At 39.1% G+C, this 14,867-nt stretch overlaps 1 protein-coding gene and 1 long non-coding RNA gene across 3 annotated transcripts; both read left to right on the top strand.

Moving 5' to 3' along the window:
- The first annotated feature begins 973 nt into the window (after positions 1–973).
- LOC145067579 (putative serine/threonine-protein phosphatase 2A regulatory subunit B'' subunit TON2) lies at positions 974–3,134 on the top strand. Of its 2 annotated transcripts, none has more exons than XM_079014690.1 (5): positions 974–1,403; positions 1,522–1,639; positions 2,087–2,235; positions 2,439–2,540; positions 2,641–3,134. In XM_079014690.1, the coding sequence occupies exons 1-5, from the start codon at positions 1,214–1,216 to the stop codon at positions 2,751–2,753; spliced, it is 672 nt and encodes a 223-aa protein (XP_078870816.1). In that variant the 5' UTR covers positions 974–1,213; the 3' UTR covers positions 2,754–3,134. The 2 variants fall into 2 exon arrangements, 1 of the variants encoding a protein (XP_078870816.1); XR_013688861.1 differs by lacking the exon at positions 1,522–1,639 and having other exon boundaries at positions 975–1,403; positions 2,087–2,185; positions 2,641–2,828; positions 2,901–3,134.
- A 1,538-nt stretch (positions 3,135–4,672) lies between these two features.
- LOC145067573 (uncharacterized) lies at positions 4,673–5,549 on the top strand. The gene is made up of 2 exons (XR_013688860.1): positions 4,673–4,822; positions 5,325–5,549. It is a non-coding gene; the product is annotated as an uncharacterized LOC145067573 (long non-coding RNA).
- Positions 5,550–14,867: the final 9,318 nt, after the last annotated feature.

Genomic DNA, 14,867 nt, shown 5'->3' with positions numbered 1-14,867 from the left:
TAACAACACATAAGCAAGTAAGGGTATTTTGGGAAATCACCGCTCGGGCTCTGGCTGATTATACACACCGCTTTGGACCTGCTTTCAAAACTCTTTTATTTCCTTGGAAAATCGTGTGATGAAAAATCATTTCTTATGGAAAAGTTATCAACTCCTCAGTTTGAGTCTAGGCATAGCCGAGGGTGTGCCCGAATCCCTCAAACCAAGGCTCTGATACCAAATTGTAACACCTCAAATTTCTAGCCAAAATTTTCATTTTTAATTTACCAAATATTACTTGATGTGTGTGGAATGCACTAGTTTTAATCCTACTTTTTAAATTTAAATTAAATGCACAAAAAGCAGTGAACCTGTCGATTGGTGGTATAGTTTAGCAAGCAGGGTATCGAACACAGGGAACGAAAATTATGCTAATTACTAATATTATCTAAAAACAAGCAATGGGGCGAGTTTGGATATTCGTTAATTCGGTGGATAAGGGTATGGGTCTGATTATTTAAAACCCTGCGGGTTACGGAGCGGGTTTGGATCGGATTTTGAAATTTGTTAAAAGGGTTTGGATCAAGGTCGATTCGCTCCAAACCCGCTTCATTGTTAGGTCTATGTACAAGTTAGCTACAGTTTATTTCTTGGTTTATTTAGTATTTTTTTTTTTGGAAATTTTCATGTTAATTAGACATATGGTCATTTGTGTATTGTGGATTAATTCAGTGAATTTGGTTATGGAGAACTTGCAAAAATGCATATATGCCTATGATTAATGTGTCGTGTATATTAGGATTTAATATTTGCAAGCATGTTGTCATTTATATACTTACTAATTTAGAACATCCACTTGAACAGTTCTTGGATTTCATTGGCTGAGATGTATATTTTCTTCGGTTTTTTCTTTGCTTTGTTGTAAGCACAATTGTTTTAATGTATTGGGGATTTTCTCTTTCGTGTATCTTCAAAGCCACGTGTTTAGATGTGTTGTCCACCGCTACAACACCCAATAGAAATAACCATGCTGTCACTCACTCAACATCCAGCGATCCAATCCACCGCTTCTTTTTTACTTCCCTCCATCACCTCTCACTTGATCTTCCCTTCCTACTCACTCATGTCGGCCTCTTCAAATCGTCGCCTGATCCCGATGATTACACCTTCTCCTCCTCTAATTATCTTCTCATCTTAGACGATTCCTCACCCTCCCTCCTCCCTGTCCCCGTCCATGTCGTTACCGCCTCCATCAAAGCTAAAGTACCAATCATACCTTACTCCGATTTCGCCTACAGTCATGGCGAATCAGAGATGGCGACATTCAATTGCTGTTACTTTGATATCTCTCATCGGCTTCTTCTTCTCCTCCGGATATAGACGGCCCTTCCACCGTTACCGATTCCGACGCCATTATCCTCGAGGTAACTTCTAGCTATTGACAAAATTCCCAATTTTGATAGACTCTCCATTTATTAATCGTCGCAGACTGCAATTACATTGTCCATTTAGTTAATACTCATTTTGTTGTCGATTTTGAAGTTGAAATTCTGTCAATGGAACACGATTCTGTTGAAAATAAAATTTATGCGTATGAGGATGATGTGGGTTGGGTGAATTCTAGGGTTCCCAAATTTTTCCTGATTTTTTGCTTAATAAGGTAATTTTGTTCATCTTTTTAAATATTTTGAGCTAGAATTGTCCATTATCCACCACTTGCACTCGCATTGGGCATGATTGTGATATTGATAATTCGTAGATTTTGTGGAACCAATTGGAAACTTTAGTCAAAGATATATGAAATCCGTCGTCCCAGTTTTGCATGCTATTTAACGGTGAATGTGATTATATAAATGGTGATCTACTTCTACTCTCATGCATTTAAATTGAAATAATGAAGTAATTTGTAACAACTAGAATTGTTATTCCGGTTCTTACTCTCACTCTGCACACTTGATTACTTATGAGCAGGATTATGCAAGTAGCAAAGTATAATTACTGTTTATTTTGTGGATTTTGGCATTTTCTGCACCTATTAATCAAAGCTTCAGCACGCCATAACATTATGTGATCTTGAATATAAAATATACTTCTTTTATCTTTGTAGCCAATTGGGATCTGCTTTCTTGGACGAGACGAATGGAATCTGTGTTTCCAGTGTTCCTGTTAGTCTGTCACCTGAGCTTTGGAAGGAAGACAACTGGAGGTGGGAAATCAACTCTAATCCATGTTCTAACATCTCCACCCTCAGACTGTGTATGTGGTAACCATATCCAGTCTCCAAAAGACCAAAATACCTTCGCTATATACTTAATGAAACAAAAATTTATATACCAAGTAGGCAGAATTTAATTTCATTTTTGATGGATTTCATATATCCTAATGGGAGGAAGAGGATACAATTCGATTCTATATAAAAAGACGAAACTACCCTCATCATATTTTCATGTACACTACAGATATGTTCCTTGCACTTGATAAAGATATGAACGGAACACTGAGCAAGCAAGAGCTTCGAGAGTATGCAAACGGGACACTCACATATATTTTTATCGAGTGGGGTAAGTAAGAATTTGTACATTCTTATTTTATCTTTATTTTTTTAATCTGATGATTTATATATTTTTTTAAATGACTTGTGATATTAATTTTTTTTAATAGCTTTTGATGAGCATGTGCATAGGGGTAAAACGGGAAGAGGAAATGCTCGGGAGATGGACTTTGAGAGTTTTCTTGACTTTGTTCTAGCCCTTGAAAACAAAGGCACTCCATAGGGAATTACATATCGTTTCTGATGTTTAGATCTTATTGAAGAGGCTTCCTTACAAGAGTTGATATTCACACCCTTTGTAGGTATAACTAATTATTTTTTTATTATTATTAGGAAATAGGAATGACTTTTCAACATCATACGTTATCAGGTTCCGTGTAGTTTGACAATGGAACAACTGAAAACATACCAGAGATGCAAGAGACGCAGAGACCAAACAAGAAATGTTATAAAAGGAGTGAAGTATGTTTTGAGATCAGCTATTGTTACATCTAATATTTTTAAAGCTAATTTACTATGTTTTTAACCTGAAGTTGTAAATAATTCAAATCCATGTTTTGCATTTTAATTTATTAATTTTTTACCATCCAATATAAAAAGTAACTTGATTGCAGACTATGGTGGTGTGTGTTTGATCATACAACTGAAAATAAGTGATAATTCGTTGTTCAAAGATTTAGAGAGATTTTTGTGCATATGGACCAGTGGTGTTAAACATACTTGGATTGGATATGACCCATGTTCTATTTACTATTTTGGATTGTCAGTAGCTAATTTCTTCAAAATGCTAAATAAACTAACTATTCAAGTATGGGTTATTAATGGTGTTATAGTTACATAATTAACAATTCAAATAGAGAGCTATATCACTCCACTAAATTGTATACATTAAAGCTATTTTGTTTGTTCTGTTATGAGCCGTTTTGTATTTATTTTTTCAGATTTTTGGTCATTCACTTGGTAGTGGCACACCAAAGTAGATTGTTATTTGTTGCATTTTCATATTTAAATATCATAGTCCTTTACAAAGTTACTCAATGAAATCTTCATGTTCCTTCCACTTCCTTGGCGTTTCCAACCCCGCAACGCGGGGTTCTTCCCTAGTTGATCACCAAATATGTTTAGAAATTTCTATTAGGTTTTTCTGAATTTGTTTGTTTTATTATATATATATATATATATATATATATATATATATATATATATATATATATATATGTATATTGTTTTTTTTACTATAGTAAAAAGTACGAATTTTCATGTAAAATTATATTATTATTATTTTTTAAAATTAAAATCACTATTAGCGATGGGTTAGTGATGGAAATCTGTCAGTAAAAATGTTGTATATATACATTACCTAGCTATTCTATCGGTAATCTGTTACTTAGCTATTCCGTCGGCAGTCTGTTACAAACGCATTCGTTGGTAGTCCATTGCAAAAATATTTCCGTTGGTGATCGGTTACTAATTACCGACGGAAAAATCTGTCGCAAAAAATTTGTTGTAGCCGTTAGAAATCCGTTACAAACAATTAGCGACAAGAATATACCGATGGATTTTGATCTGTTGCAATTCCGTCGGTATAGCCTATAAGCGACGGATTACTGACGGTTTTGGCCATCGGTAAGGCTCTTTTTTGTAGTAGTGTTTTTTTCATAAAAATCACTTCAAACATGCTCAAGCTTTTTTACCGTCTAAAATTCCGAATTTGAAAGGTTTAAACAAGTTTGTTATTCAATTGATAAAAAGATAAAAGGATTAGTTTATTAGTTTTTCCAATAACAAAACAAAAACTAAAGTTAGGGACCAATTTGAAACAAAAACAGCATGTTAAACGAAACTTGCAATTTTGGTACACCAAGGACCATTCTTGTTATTAACTCTGTATGCTATATTACTTTTAAGAAAATATGACCATTAACTAACATCCATTTAATCTTCTGATAACGACATAAAGAGCGAAATTTCTAAGTCATTGCCACAATGTGAAATGAAGGGCAAAATTATCGTGACAGTCAATACCAAGGTTTTGGTACTTTTGTAGTTTTGTTGACTTCAAATATCTTCTAGAAATTTAATGTTTGGTATTTCGAGGAAACTGGAAACCAATGTTGCATTGCATAACACTTGAACCTATGTGTGTATATATACAGCCACAAAAAGGTCAAAAAGCAATACCAACAAACTATTACATAATGAAGTTGTCTATCGAGTCCAGGCTCTTGATTACTCTTGCTTCTTGTATGCTCTTGATCTTTAGTATTATTTTGGCTTCTGCAAATGTGTCAGGTAAATATATGCAATATGATCATTCAGTTCCGTTAAAACTAATTTCTTGGCATTAATTGCAGCCAAGCATCTAGTTTGGTGTTAATTGGTTCAAATGTTATGTATCGAGTTTGGTGTTAATCGGTTCAAATGTTATGTTTTTGTCGTTGTTGCTACTTAATTGCTAGTCTCGCTTATAATGGGAACATAACAGTTAAGGTGGGGAACTCCATAAAAGAGGTTCAAAGTTGAAAGTTGAAACTTTGCGCCCAAAATGTTATTAGTGGTCCACGATTTATAAACTTTGCACCCAAAAGTGCTCCACGATTTATCCCCCACATGATTGGCCTTGGGCGGGTTTGGTGTGTGTGGGCCAAAGAGTGCAGTTTACCTTTTTACTCTTGCTCCCTCTCTCCTAGGCATGGTAGTGCTTCTAAGCACACTTTAGTTATCATTTAATCGAAATTACTAGATATTTTTTATTGTGTTTATGAATTCATACCAATTTCTTTCTCCCATGCAGTTAGTCAGAGGGGTCCTGCAGTTCGAGATCCTGGACCTGATCCTTCTAATGGTAGGAGGTTACTGTTTGAGAACGCTATGTTAGTTTAGTACCAATAATCTTCAGGAAATCAAGAGGGACATAAAATAAAATCATAATTACAATAGCTAGATTATGGTAGTCTTGGAAAATGTTGTATTTTTCTGTACTATTATCCTCTATCCTTATGGAATTTCTCTTTCTCTATGTTTTATCATTTGTGTATTCAGTTGTGATTTCTCATTGTTCCATGTTATTCTTTATATCAACAGAATTATGTTAGAGTTTGCTAATTTACTAATATTTGCAAATGCATGATGTAAGAAGAAATACATGCTTAGCGTTCTTCAGTTCTGAGTAGACATTGTTTGTTATTCTTACGGTTCATTCAATTAAGATGATGGAATTGTTATTAGGGTTTGAATATTAAGATGAACACCAAGTCCATCAATGACACTCATGACCCCTTGGTACATGGACACCGGGTCTACATCACATTTGGCTTCGGACATACGTAAACTCCATTCTTTTAGCAATAATAGCAAAAAAAATATGTTCCTATTGGCAATGGTTTACCTATTCGTTGTTGGTGATTTAGTGTCACTAGGACATTTTGTGTAATTGGAACTTATATGTGAGCTAACGGGCTTCGTAATTTGTACTTTAATATATGTTTGGGTATGTGCGGAATGCACGCACTTATAAGATCGAATTAGAAGCTGGTTCGACGACAAGTCAGGGGTCCAGAGGTAGCACCCCTGAGTTCAGGGTTTCCAAAGGGGCAGCGCCCCTTTGGTGGAGTTTAGGGGCAACGCCCCTACTAGGGTTGAAGGGGCAGAGCCCCTAGCTAGGGGTTCTGCTAACGGCCAACCCTAAAACGAAAGACTACATCTCGGATTTTACAAGTAGGAATATAGTGGAAAAATCGAATTCTTGAAGGTGATTATGGTAAAACTAACTAAAATCGTCAATTTTGGAAGCCATTGATTTCCTCATTAATTCTGGATTCACTTGAATTGTTCCCAAAGAAATCTATGACGGTCAACCCTAAAACGAAACCCTACATCTCGTTTTCTATTTAAATGGCTCTCCTCTTTGAGGAGAAGACATTACCTTTTAGCTCTTGTTTTTTTCTTCACACGAACTCAAAATTCTCTAGCAATTTGGTTTACATTTTCTATGCCTAGATTCGTAAGTGTCTCATTGAGGTTATCCTAGGCTGAATTTCTTATAACTTGGGCATAGGGTAGAAATATTAGTTCGGAAAATGTTTACACGATCCAAAGGGTATCCATATCTCCAATATAAACCCTACCCAATTTCTAACATTTGTGTCACTCACACCGTTCATTCCCTCTTACACATATCTCATCGCCCTCTTCACATTCACAATGTCTTTGTTACACCTGACATAATAAAAAATCTTATTTATGTCCAAAAATTTACTATATATAATGATGCTGCTATTGAATTTGATAAATTTGGTTTTTCTGTGAATGATTTTCAAACTCGTCAGGTTCTTCATAGATGTGATAACTCATGTGATCTCTACTCCGCTTTCTCGAAGCCTTAATCTCCTAAAGCGCTCCTTGCTTGCAGTCCAACATTATGGCATCAACGACTTGGCCACCTCGGCTCTCGTGTCCTTCAGTTTTTACTTTCAAATAAATTTATTTCATGTAATAAAGACATTAATTTTGTTACATATAATTCGTGTCGTCTTGCAAACAAGTTAGGTTTCCATTTACTTCTTCTATTTCAATTGTTTCTCAAGCTTTTGACATTATTCACTATGATATTTGGACTTCTCCTATATCGAGTATCTCTGGAATAAACTATTATGTGTTATTTTTAGATCAATATTCTCATTTTTTATGGGTTTATCCATTACGTGACAAATATGAGGCCATTACCAAATTCTTACACTTTCGTGTGTATGTTAAAACCTAATTTAATACCGAAATAAAATCATTTCGATATAATCACAGGGGCGAGTTTAATAATCGTGAGTCTCACTCCTTGTTTAACTAAAATTGCATTAGTTTCCGTTTTTTCTTGTCCCAAAACATCCTAACAAAACGGAATATACGAACGTATGTGTGACATCCCCAATTTCACGGCCAAAAAAGACCGATTTGTTTATGCTTTCTTTTTTAAAATCAGAGTAATTGTTTAAAGAAAATTGTTGCAGAATTTGTTCCCAAAACAAAATATGATAAGAATTTATCAAACATTTCTTAAAGAAATGTATTTTCATTATATAAAAAAATCTCGGGATGTCATGCTCCGATACAGACACATAAGCATAAACAGAACTTACATTTATTTACACTAATGATATACATCTCCTTTAATCTCTCAGTGAAATGTGTCTTCGTATTGATACCTGTGATACAAAGAAAACTGAGTGGGTCAGGCTTGGGAGCATAGTGAGCATATAGGGTTTTCATCCCACAATATTATATTTATTATATTTAATCATCAAACAATCAACCCAATTACCCGTCCTCATTATCTTCTTTACTCTTAAGGTTTTACCCTAAGAATCAACTATCCTTCATTCATTCATTCCTAAGGATTTACCTAAGGAATTGGCACGAAGTCCATTGCTTCCAAAGTTTATCTATCAGGTATTAAATTCATAGCTATCAGACGCTAACTCCATAGTCACCAAGGTTCACTTAACTGGCGCTAACTCCATAGTCACCAAGGTTCACTTAACTGGCGCTAACTCCATAGTCACCAAGGTTCACTTAACAGGCGCTAACTCCATAGTCGAAGGGGCTTATCTCGTTTATTGACAGTATTGGTTCCGAGACTCCTCTAGCGATACATATCAATGGGTTTTTAGAGTACACCGGTGAACATCAAGTCCACAACACCTATAAGTTACGAGCTTGCTAGTGTTCCACATGACTGTCTAGAATAGTCCGTGGTTGTCATCCCTACTCTGCTGAATGACGGGGGCCATCGTTTGGGTAAAGGTTTCACTCATTTTTCACCTGTCACCCTCACCTAAAGATCTATATCATCTTTCGTCTCGTCCTCAAACTCATCTTTCATCACACACCAACTATTTCATCTACCCATGTTCTACCCAACAAATTTGTAGATATAAATTACATATATAGTTTAAATCATTTAAAAACCTGTATAAAACATTCATTCAACAACCATCTCAAGTAAACAAACAACGTATAAACACATAGCACGTATTTCATAGCAAATACTTCATATCTATGCGGTAGAAGAAAGTAACTACACACTCACTTGATTAGACGATGATCGGACAACACCTTGTCTATTAAAATAATATTTTCGATACAACTGGGACGTTTTCTCCAAAACCGGGCTTCATGCGGGCAGAGTTTCGGCTTGGAAACTTTACTTCTCGGGATCTTCAGGGCTTAGGGACTCGCTTCGGGTCTTGGGAATGATACCAGGGCTTTGGGGGTAATGTTTTCATGTAAAAAGAGGTAAAATGGGAGAGAGATGAAGAAATGAGCAACAAAACTTGGCTGCCAACGACTTTTATTTATAGTGCTGAAGTCGGCCTCGAACGCAGTGCGTTCCTTCTGGGAACATAGGGCGTTCCTCGAACGCAGCGCGTTGGAGCGGGGTTCCGATCCTATCTCTTATCCGCTGAGTCATCATCGACGTGGCCAATCCGGAGCCAAGTATTGAACGCAGAGCATTCCCCAATTGAACGTGGGGCGTTCCCTCTTTGGGATGCGTGCCTCGTACTTCAGAAAATCGTAACTTTCGCATACAATCTTCATTTTCGACGTTCTTTATATCCACGCGTAGGTGAGATTATGCTCTACAACTCTCATTTAGACCCCATCGAGTAATTTTGATTTTATTTTTATTACATTAATTTTTAGTAGGCCGGGACAGGAAAACTCCGTTTAGAAATTCATAACTTCTTCATCTGACGTCCATTTTCGTCTGTCTTTTTACTGTTGCACTACTATCGACGAGTTCTTCGATTCTCGTTTAGATTCTTTCGGCTAGGAATCATTCGATCTCAAATCCGAACTTTGGGTTGCATACTGCTAAGCTGAAACTTCGGAAATTCATAACTTCCTCGCACGAAGTCAGATTTAGACGTTCTTTTTATGTACGCTCTCGGTTTAACATATTCTACGACTTTCGTTTAGATCGCTAAGGCCAAATTGTAGCACATGGTTCTTGGTACATATTCGGTTATTAAATCCTCATTTATTTTTGCATTTTAGCCATGGACTCGGTGAGTCGAAGGACTAACTCGCTGAGTAGAAGCGGGATGAGGCGCGAAGTTTAAGCTGCGGACTCGGCGAGTCGAGTCCCGGACTTCGTGAGTAGCCGTTGTTTGGACAAAAACCCTAATCCAGGGGTTTACACCGAATTTAAACGACCTTATGCAGCCTCTATTCCTCCTTTATGCTCCCAAACACTTCTCATAGCAAATGCTAGCCGTTTTTGAGGAAATCCAAGGCTTTTGAGTGATTCTTGTGAGTTTTGACCTCAAGGAAGAAGGAAGAGCATAGGAGGATCAAGAGGAGACTGAAGGATTCGAGTTTGGTTCACCATTTGCAGTCTACAGAAGGTATAAAGTCTGAACCTTGCTCATTCATTCATTAGATCAAGAGGAGACTGAAGGATTCAAGTTTCGGCTTGGAAACTTTACTTCTCGGGATCTTCAGGGCTTAGGGACTTGCTTCGGGTCTTGGGAATGATACCAGGGCTTTGGGGGTAATGTTTTCACGTAAAAAGAGGTAAAATGGGAGAGAGATGAAGAAATAAGCAACAAAACGTGGCTGCCAACGACTTTTATTTATAGTGCTGAAGTCGGCCTCGAACGCAGTGCGTTCCTTCTGGGAACGTAGGGCGCTCCCCGAACGCAGCGCGTTGGAGCGGGGTTCCGATCCTATCTCTTATCCGCTGAGTCATCATCGACGTGGCCACTCCTGAGCCAAGTATTGAACGCAGGGCGTTCCCCAATTGAACGTGGGGCGTTCCCTCTTTGGGATGCGTGCCTCGTACTTCAGAAAATCGTAACTTTCGCATACAATCTTCATTTTCGACGTTCTTTATATCCACACGTAGGTGAGATTATGCTCTACAACTCTCGTTTAGACCCCGTCGACTAATTTTGATTTTATTTTTATTATATTAATTTTTAGTAGGCCGGGACCGGAAAACTCCGTTTAGAAATTCATAACTTCTTCATCTGACGTCCATTTTCGTCTGTCTTTTTACCGTTGCACTACTATCGACGAGTTCTTCGATTCTCGTTTAGATTGTTTCGGCTAGGAATCACTCGATCTCAAATCCGAACTTCGGGCTACATACTGCTAAGCTGAAACTTCGGAAATTCATAACTTCCTCGCACGAAGTCAGATTTAGACGTTCTTTTTATGTACGCTCTCGGTTTAACATATTCTACGACTTTCGTTTAGATCACTAAGGCCAAATTGTAGCACATGGTTCTTGGTACATATTCGGTTATTAAATCTTCATTTATTTTTGCATTTTAGCCTTGGATTCGGCGAGTCGAAGGACTAACTCGCCGAGTAGAAGCGGGATGAGGCACGAAGTTTAAGCTGCGGACTTGGCGAGTCGAGTCCCGGACTCGGTGAGTAGCCGTTGTTTGGACAAAAACCCTAATCTAGGGGTTTACACCCTATTTAAACGACCTTATGCAGCCTCTATTCCCCCTTTATGCTCCCAAACACTTCTCATAGCAAATGCTAGCCGTTTTTGAGGAAATCCAAGGCTTTTGAGTGATTCTTGTGAGTTTTGACCTCAAGGAAGAAGGAAGAGCATAGGAGGATCAAGAGGAGACTGAAGGATTCGAGTTTGGTTCACCATTTGCAGTCTACAGAAGGTATAAAGTCTGAACCTTGCTCATTCATTCATTAGATCAAGAGGAGACTGAAGGATTCAAGTTTCGGCTTGGAAACTTTACTTCTCGGGATCTTCAGGGCTTAGGGACTTGCTTCGGGTCTTGGGAATGATACCAGGGCTTTGGGGGTAATGTTTTCACGTAAAAAGAGGTAAAATGGGAGAGAGATGAAGAAATAAGCAACAAAACGTGGCTGCCAACGACTTTTATTTATAGTGCTGAAGTCGGCCTCGAACGCAGTGCGTTCCTTCTGGGAACGTAGGGCGCTCCCCGAACGCAGCGCGTTGGAGCGGGGTTCCGATCCTATCTCTTATCCGCTGAGTCATCATCGACGTGGCCACTCCTGAGCCAAGTATTGAACGCAGGGCGTTCCCCAATTGAACGTGGGGCGTTCCCTCTTTGGGATGCGTGCCTCGTACTTCAGAAAATCGTAACTTTCGCATACAATCTTCATTTTCGACGTTCTTTATATCCACACGTAGGTGAGATTATGCTCTACAACTCTCGTTTAGACCCCGTCGACTAATTTTGATTTTATTTTTATTATATTAATTTTTAGTAGGCCGGGACCGGAAAACTCCGTTTAGAAATTCATAACTTCTTCATCTGACGTCCATTTTCGTCTGTCTTTTTACCGTTGCACTACTAACGACGAGTTCTTCGATTCTCGTTTAGATTGTTTAGGCTAGGAATAACTCGATCTCAAATCCGAACTTTGAGCTACATATTGCTAAGCTGAAACTTCGGAAATTCATAACTTCCTCGCACGAAGTCAGATTTAGACGTTCTTTTTATGTACGCTCTCGGTTTAACATATTCTACGACTTTCGTTTAGATCGCTAAGGCCAAATTGTAGCACATGGTTCTTGGTACATATTCGGTTATTAAATCTTCATTTATTTTTGCATTTTAGCCTTGGACTCGGCGAGTCGAAGGACTAACTCGCCGAGTAGAAGCGGGATGAGGCACGAAGTTTAAGCTGCGGACTTGGCGAGTCGAGTCCCGGACTCGGTGAGTAGCCGTTGTTTGGACAAAAACCCTAATCTAGGGGTTTACACCCTATTTAAACGACCTTATGCAGCCTCTATTCCCCCTTTATGCTCCCAAACACTTGTCATAGCAAATGCTAGCCGTTTTTGAGGAAATCCAAGGCTTTTGAGTGATTCTTGTGAGTTTTGACCTCAAGGAAGAAGGAAGAGCATAGGAGGATCAAGAGGAGACTGAAGGATTCGAGTTTGGTTCACCATTTGCAGTCTACAGAAGGTATAAAGTCTGAACCTTGCTCATTCATTCATTAGATCAAGAGGAGACTGAAGGATTCAAGTTTCGGCTTGGAAACTTTACTTCTCGGGATCTTCAGGGCTTAGGGACTTGCTTCGGGTCTTGGGAATGATACCGGGGCTTTGGGGGTAATGTTTTCACGTAAAAAGAGGTAAAATGGGAGAGAGATGAAGAAATGAGCAACAACACTTGTCTGCCAACGACTTTTATTTATAGTGCTGAAGTCGGCCTCGAACGCAGTGCGTTCCTTCTGGGAACGTAGGGCATTCCCCGAACGCAGCGCGTTGGAGCGGGGTTCCGATCCTATCTCTTATCCGCTGAGTCATCATCGACGTGGCCACTCCGGAGCCAAGTATTGAACGCAGGGCGTTCCCCAATTGAACGTGGGGCGTTCCCTCTTTGGGATGCGTGCCTCGTACATCAGAAAATCGTAACTGTCACATACAATCTTCATTTTCACGTTCTTTATATACACGCGTAGGTGAGATTATGCTCTACAACTCTCGTTTAGACCCCGTCGACTAATTTTGATTTTATTTTTATTATATTATTTTTATTAGGCCGGGACAGGAAAACTCCGTTTAGAAATTCATAACTTCTTCATCTGACGCCCATTTTCGTCTGTCTTTTTACCGTTGCACTACTATCGACGAGTTCTTCGATTCTCGTTTAGATTGTTTCGGCTAGGAATCACTCGATCTCAAATCCGAACTTCGGGCTGCATACTGCTAAGCTGAAACTTCGGAAATTCATAACTTCCTCGCACGAAGTCAGATTTAGACGTTCTTTTTATGTACGCTCTCGGTTTAACATATTCTACGACTTTCGTTTAGATCGCTAAGGCCAAATTGTAGCACATGGTTCTTGGTACATATTCGGTTATTAAATCTTCATTTATTTTTGCATTTTAGCCTTGGACTCGGCGAGTCGAAGGACTAACTCACCGAGTAGAAGCGGGATGAGGCGCGGAGTTTAAGCTGCGGACTCGGCGAGTCGAGTCCCGGACTCGGTGAGTAGCCGTTGTTTGAACAAAAACCCTAATCCAGGGGTTTACACCCAATTTAAACAACCTTATGCAGCCTCTATTCCCCCTTTATGCTCCCAAACACTTCTCATAGCAAACGCTAGCCGTTTTTGAGGAAATCCAAGGCTTTTGAGTGATTCTTGTGAGTTTTCGCCTCAAGGAAGAAGGAAGAGCATAGGAGGATCAAGAGGAGACTGAAGGATTAGAGTTTGGTTCACCATTTGCATTCTACAGAAGGTATAAAGTCTGAACCTTGCTCATTCATTCATTAGATCAAGAGGAGACTGAAGGATTCGAGTTTCGGCTTGGAAACTTTACTTCTCGGGATCTTCAGGGCTTAGGGACTCGGTTCAGGTCTTGGGAATGATACCAGGGCTTTGGAGGTAATGTTTTCACGTAAAAAGAGGTAAAATGGGAGAGAGATGAAGAAATGAGCAACAAAACTTGGCTGCCAACGACTTTTATTTATTGTGCTGAAGTCGGCCTCGAACGCAGTGCGTTCCTTCTGGGAACATAGGGCGTTCCCCGAACGCAGCGCGTTGGAGCGGGGTTCCGATCCTATCTCTTATCCGCTGAGTCATCATCGACGTGGCCACTCTGGAGCCAAGTATTGAACGCAGGGCGTTCCCCAATTGAACGTGGGGCGTTCCCTCTTAGGGATGCGTGCCTCGTACTTCAGAAAATCGTAACTTTCGCATACAATCTTCATTTTCGATGTTCTTTATATCCACGCATAGGTGAGATTATGCTCTACAACTCTCGTTTAGACCCCGTCGACTAATTTTGATTTTATTTTTATTATATTAATTTTTAGTAGGCCGGGACAGGAAAACTCAGTTTAGAAATTCATAACTTCTTCATCTGACGTCCATTTTCGTCTGACGTCCATTTTCGTCTGTCTTTTTACCGTTGCACTACTATCGACGAGTTCTTCGATTCTCGTTTAGATTGTTTCGGCTAGGAATCACTCGATCTCAAATCCGAACTTCGGGCTGCATACTGCTAAGCTGAAACTTCGGAAATTCATAACTTCCTCGCACGAAGTCAGATTTAGACGTTCTTTTTATGTACGCTCTCGGTTTAACATATTCTACGACTTTCGTTTAGATCGCTAAGGCCAAATTGTAGCACATGGTTCTTGGTACATATTCGGTTATTAAATCTTCATTTATTTTTGCATTTTAGCCTTGGACTCGGTGAGTCGAAGGACTAACTCACCGAGTAGAAGCGGGATGAGGCGCGGAGTTTAAGCTGCGGACTCGGCGAGTCGAGTCCCGGACTCGGTGAGTAGCCGTTGTTTGAACAAAAACCCTAATCCAGGGGTTTACACCCA

Source organism: Lactuca serriola, chromosome 1 (genome assembly GCF_051521515.1).
Source record: "Lactuca serriola cultivar US96UC23 chromosome 1, Lser_US96UC23_V15, whole genome shotgun sequence".
Taxonomy (NCBI): domain Eukaryota; kingdom Viridiplantae; phylum Streptophyta; class Magnoliopsida; order Asterales; family Asteraceae; genus Lactuca; species Lactuca serriola.
This window is presented reverse-complemented; position numbering and strand designations above follow the sequence as displayed.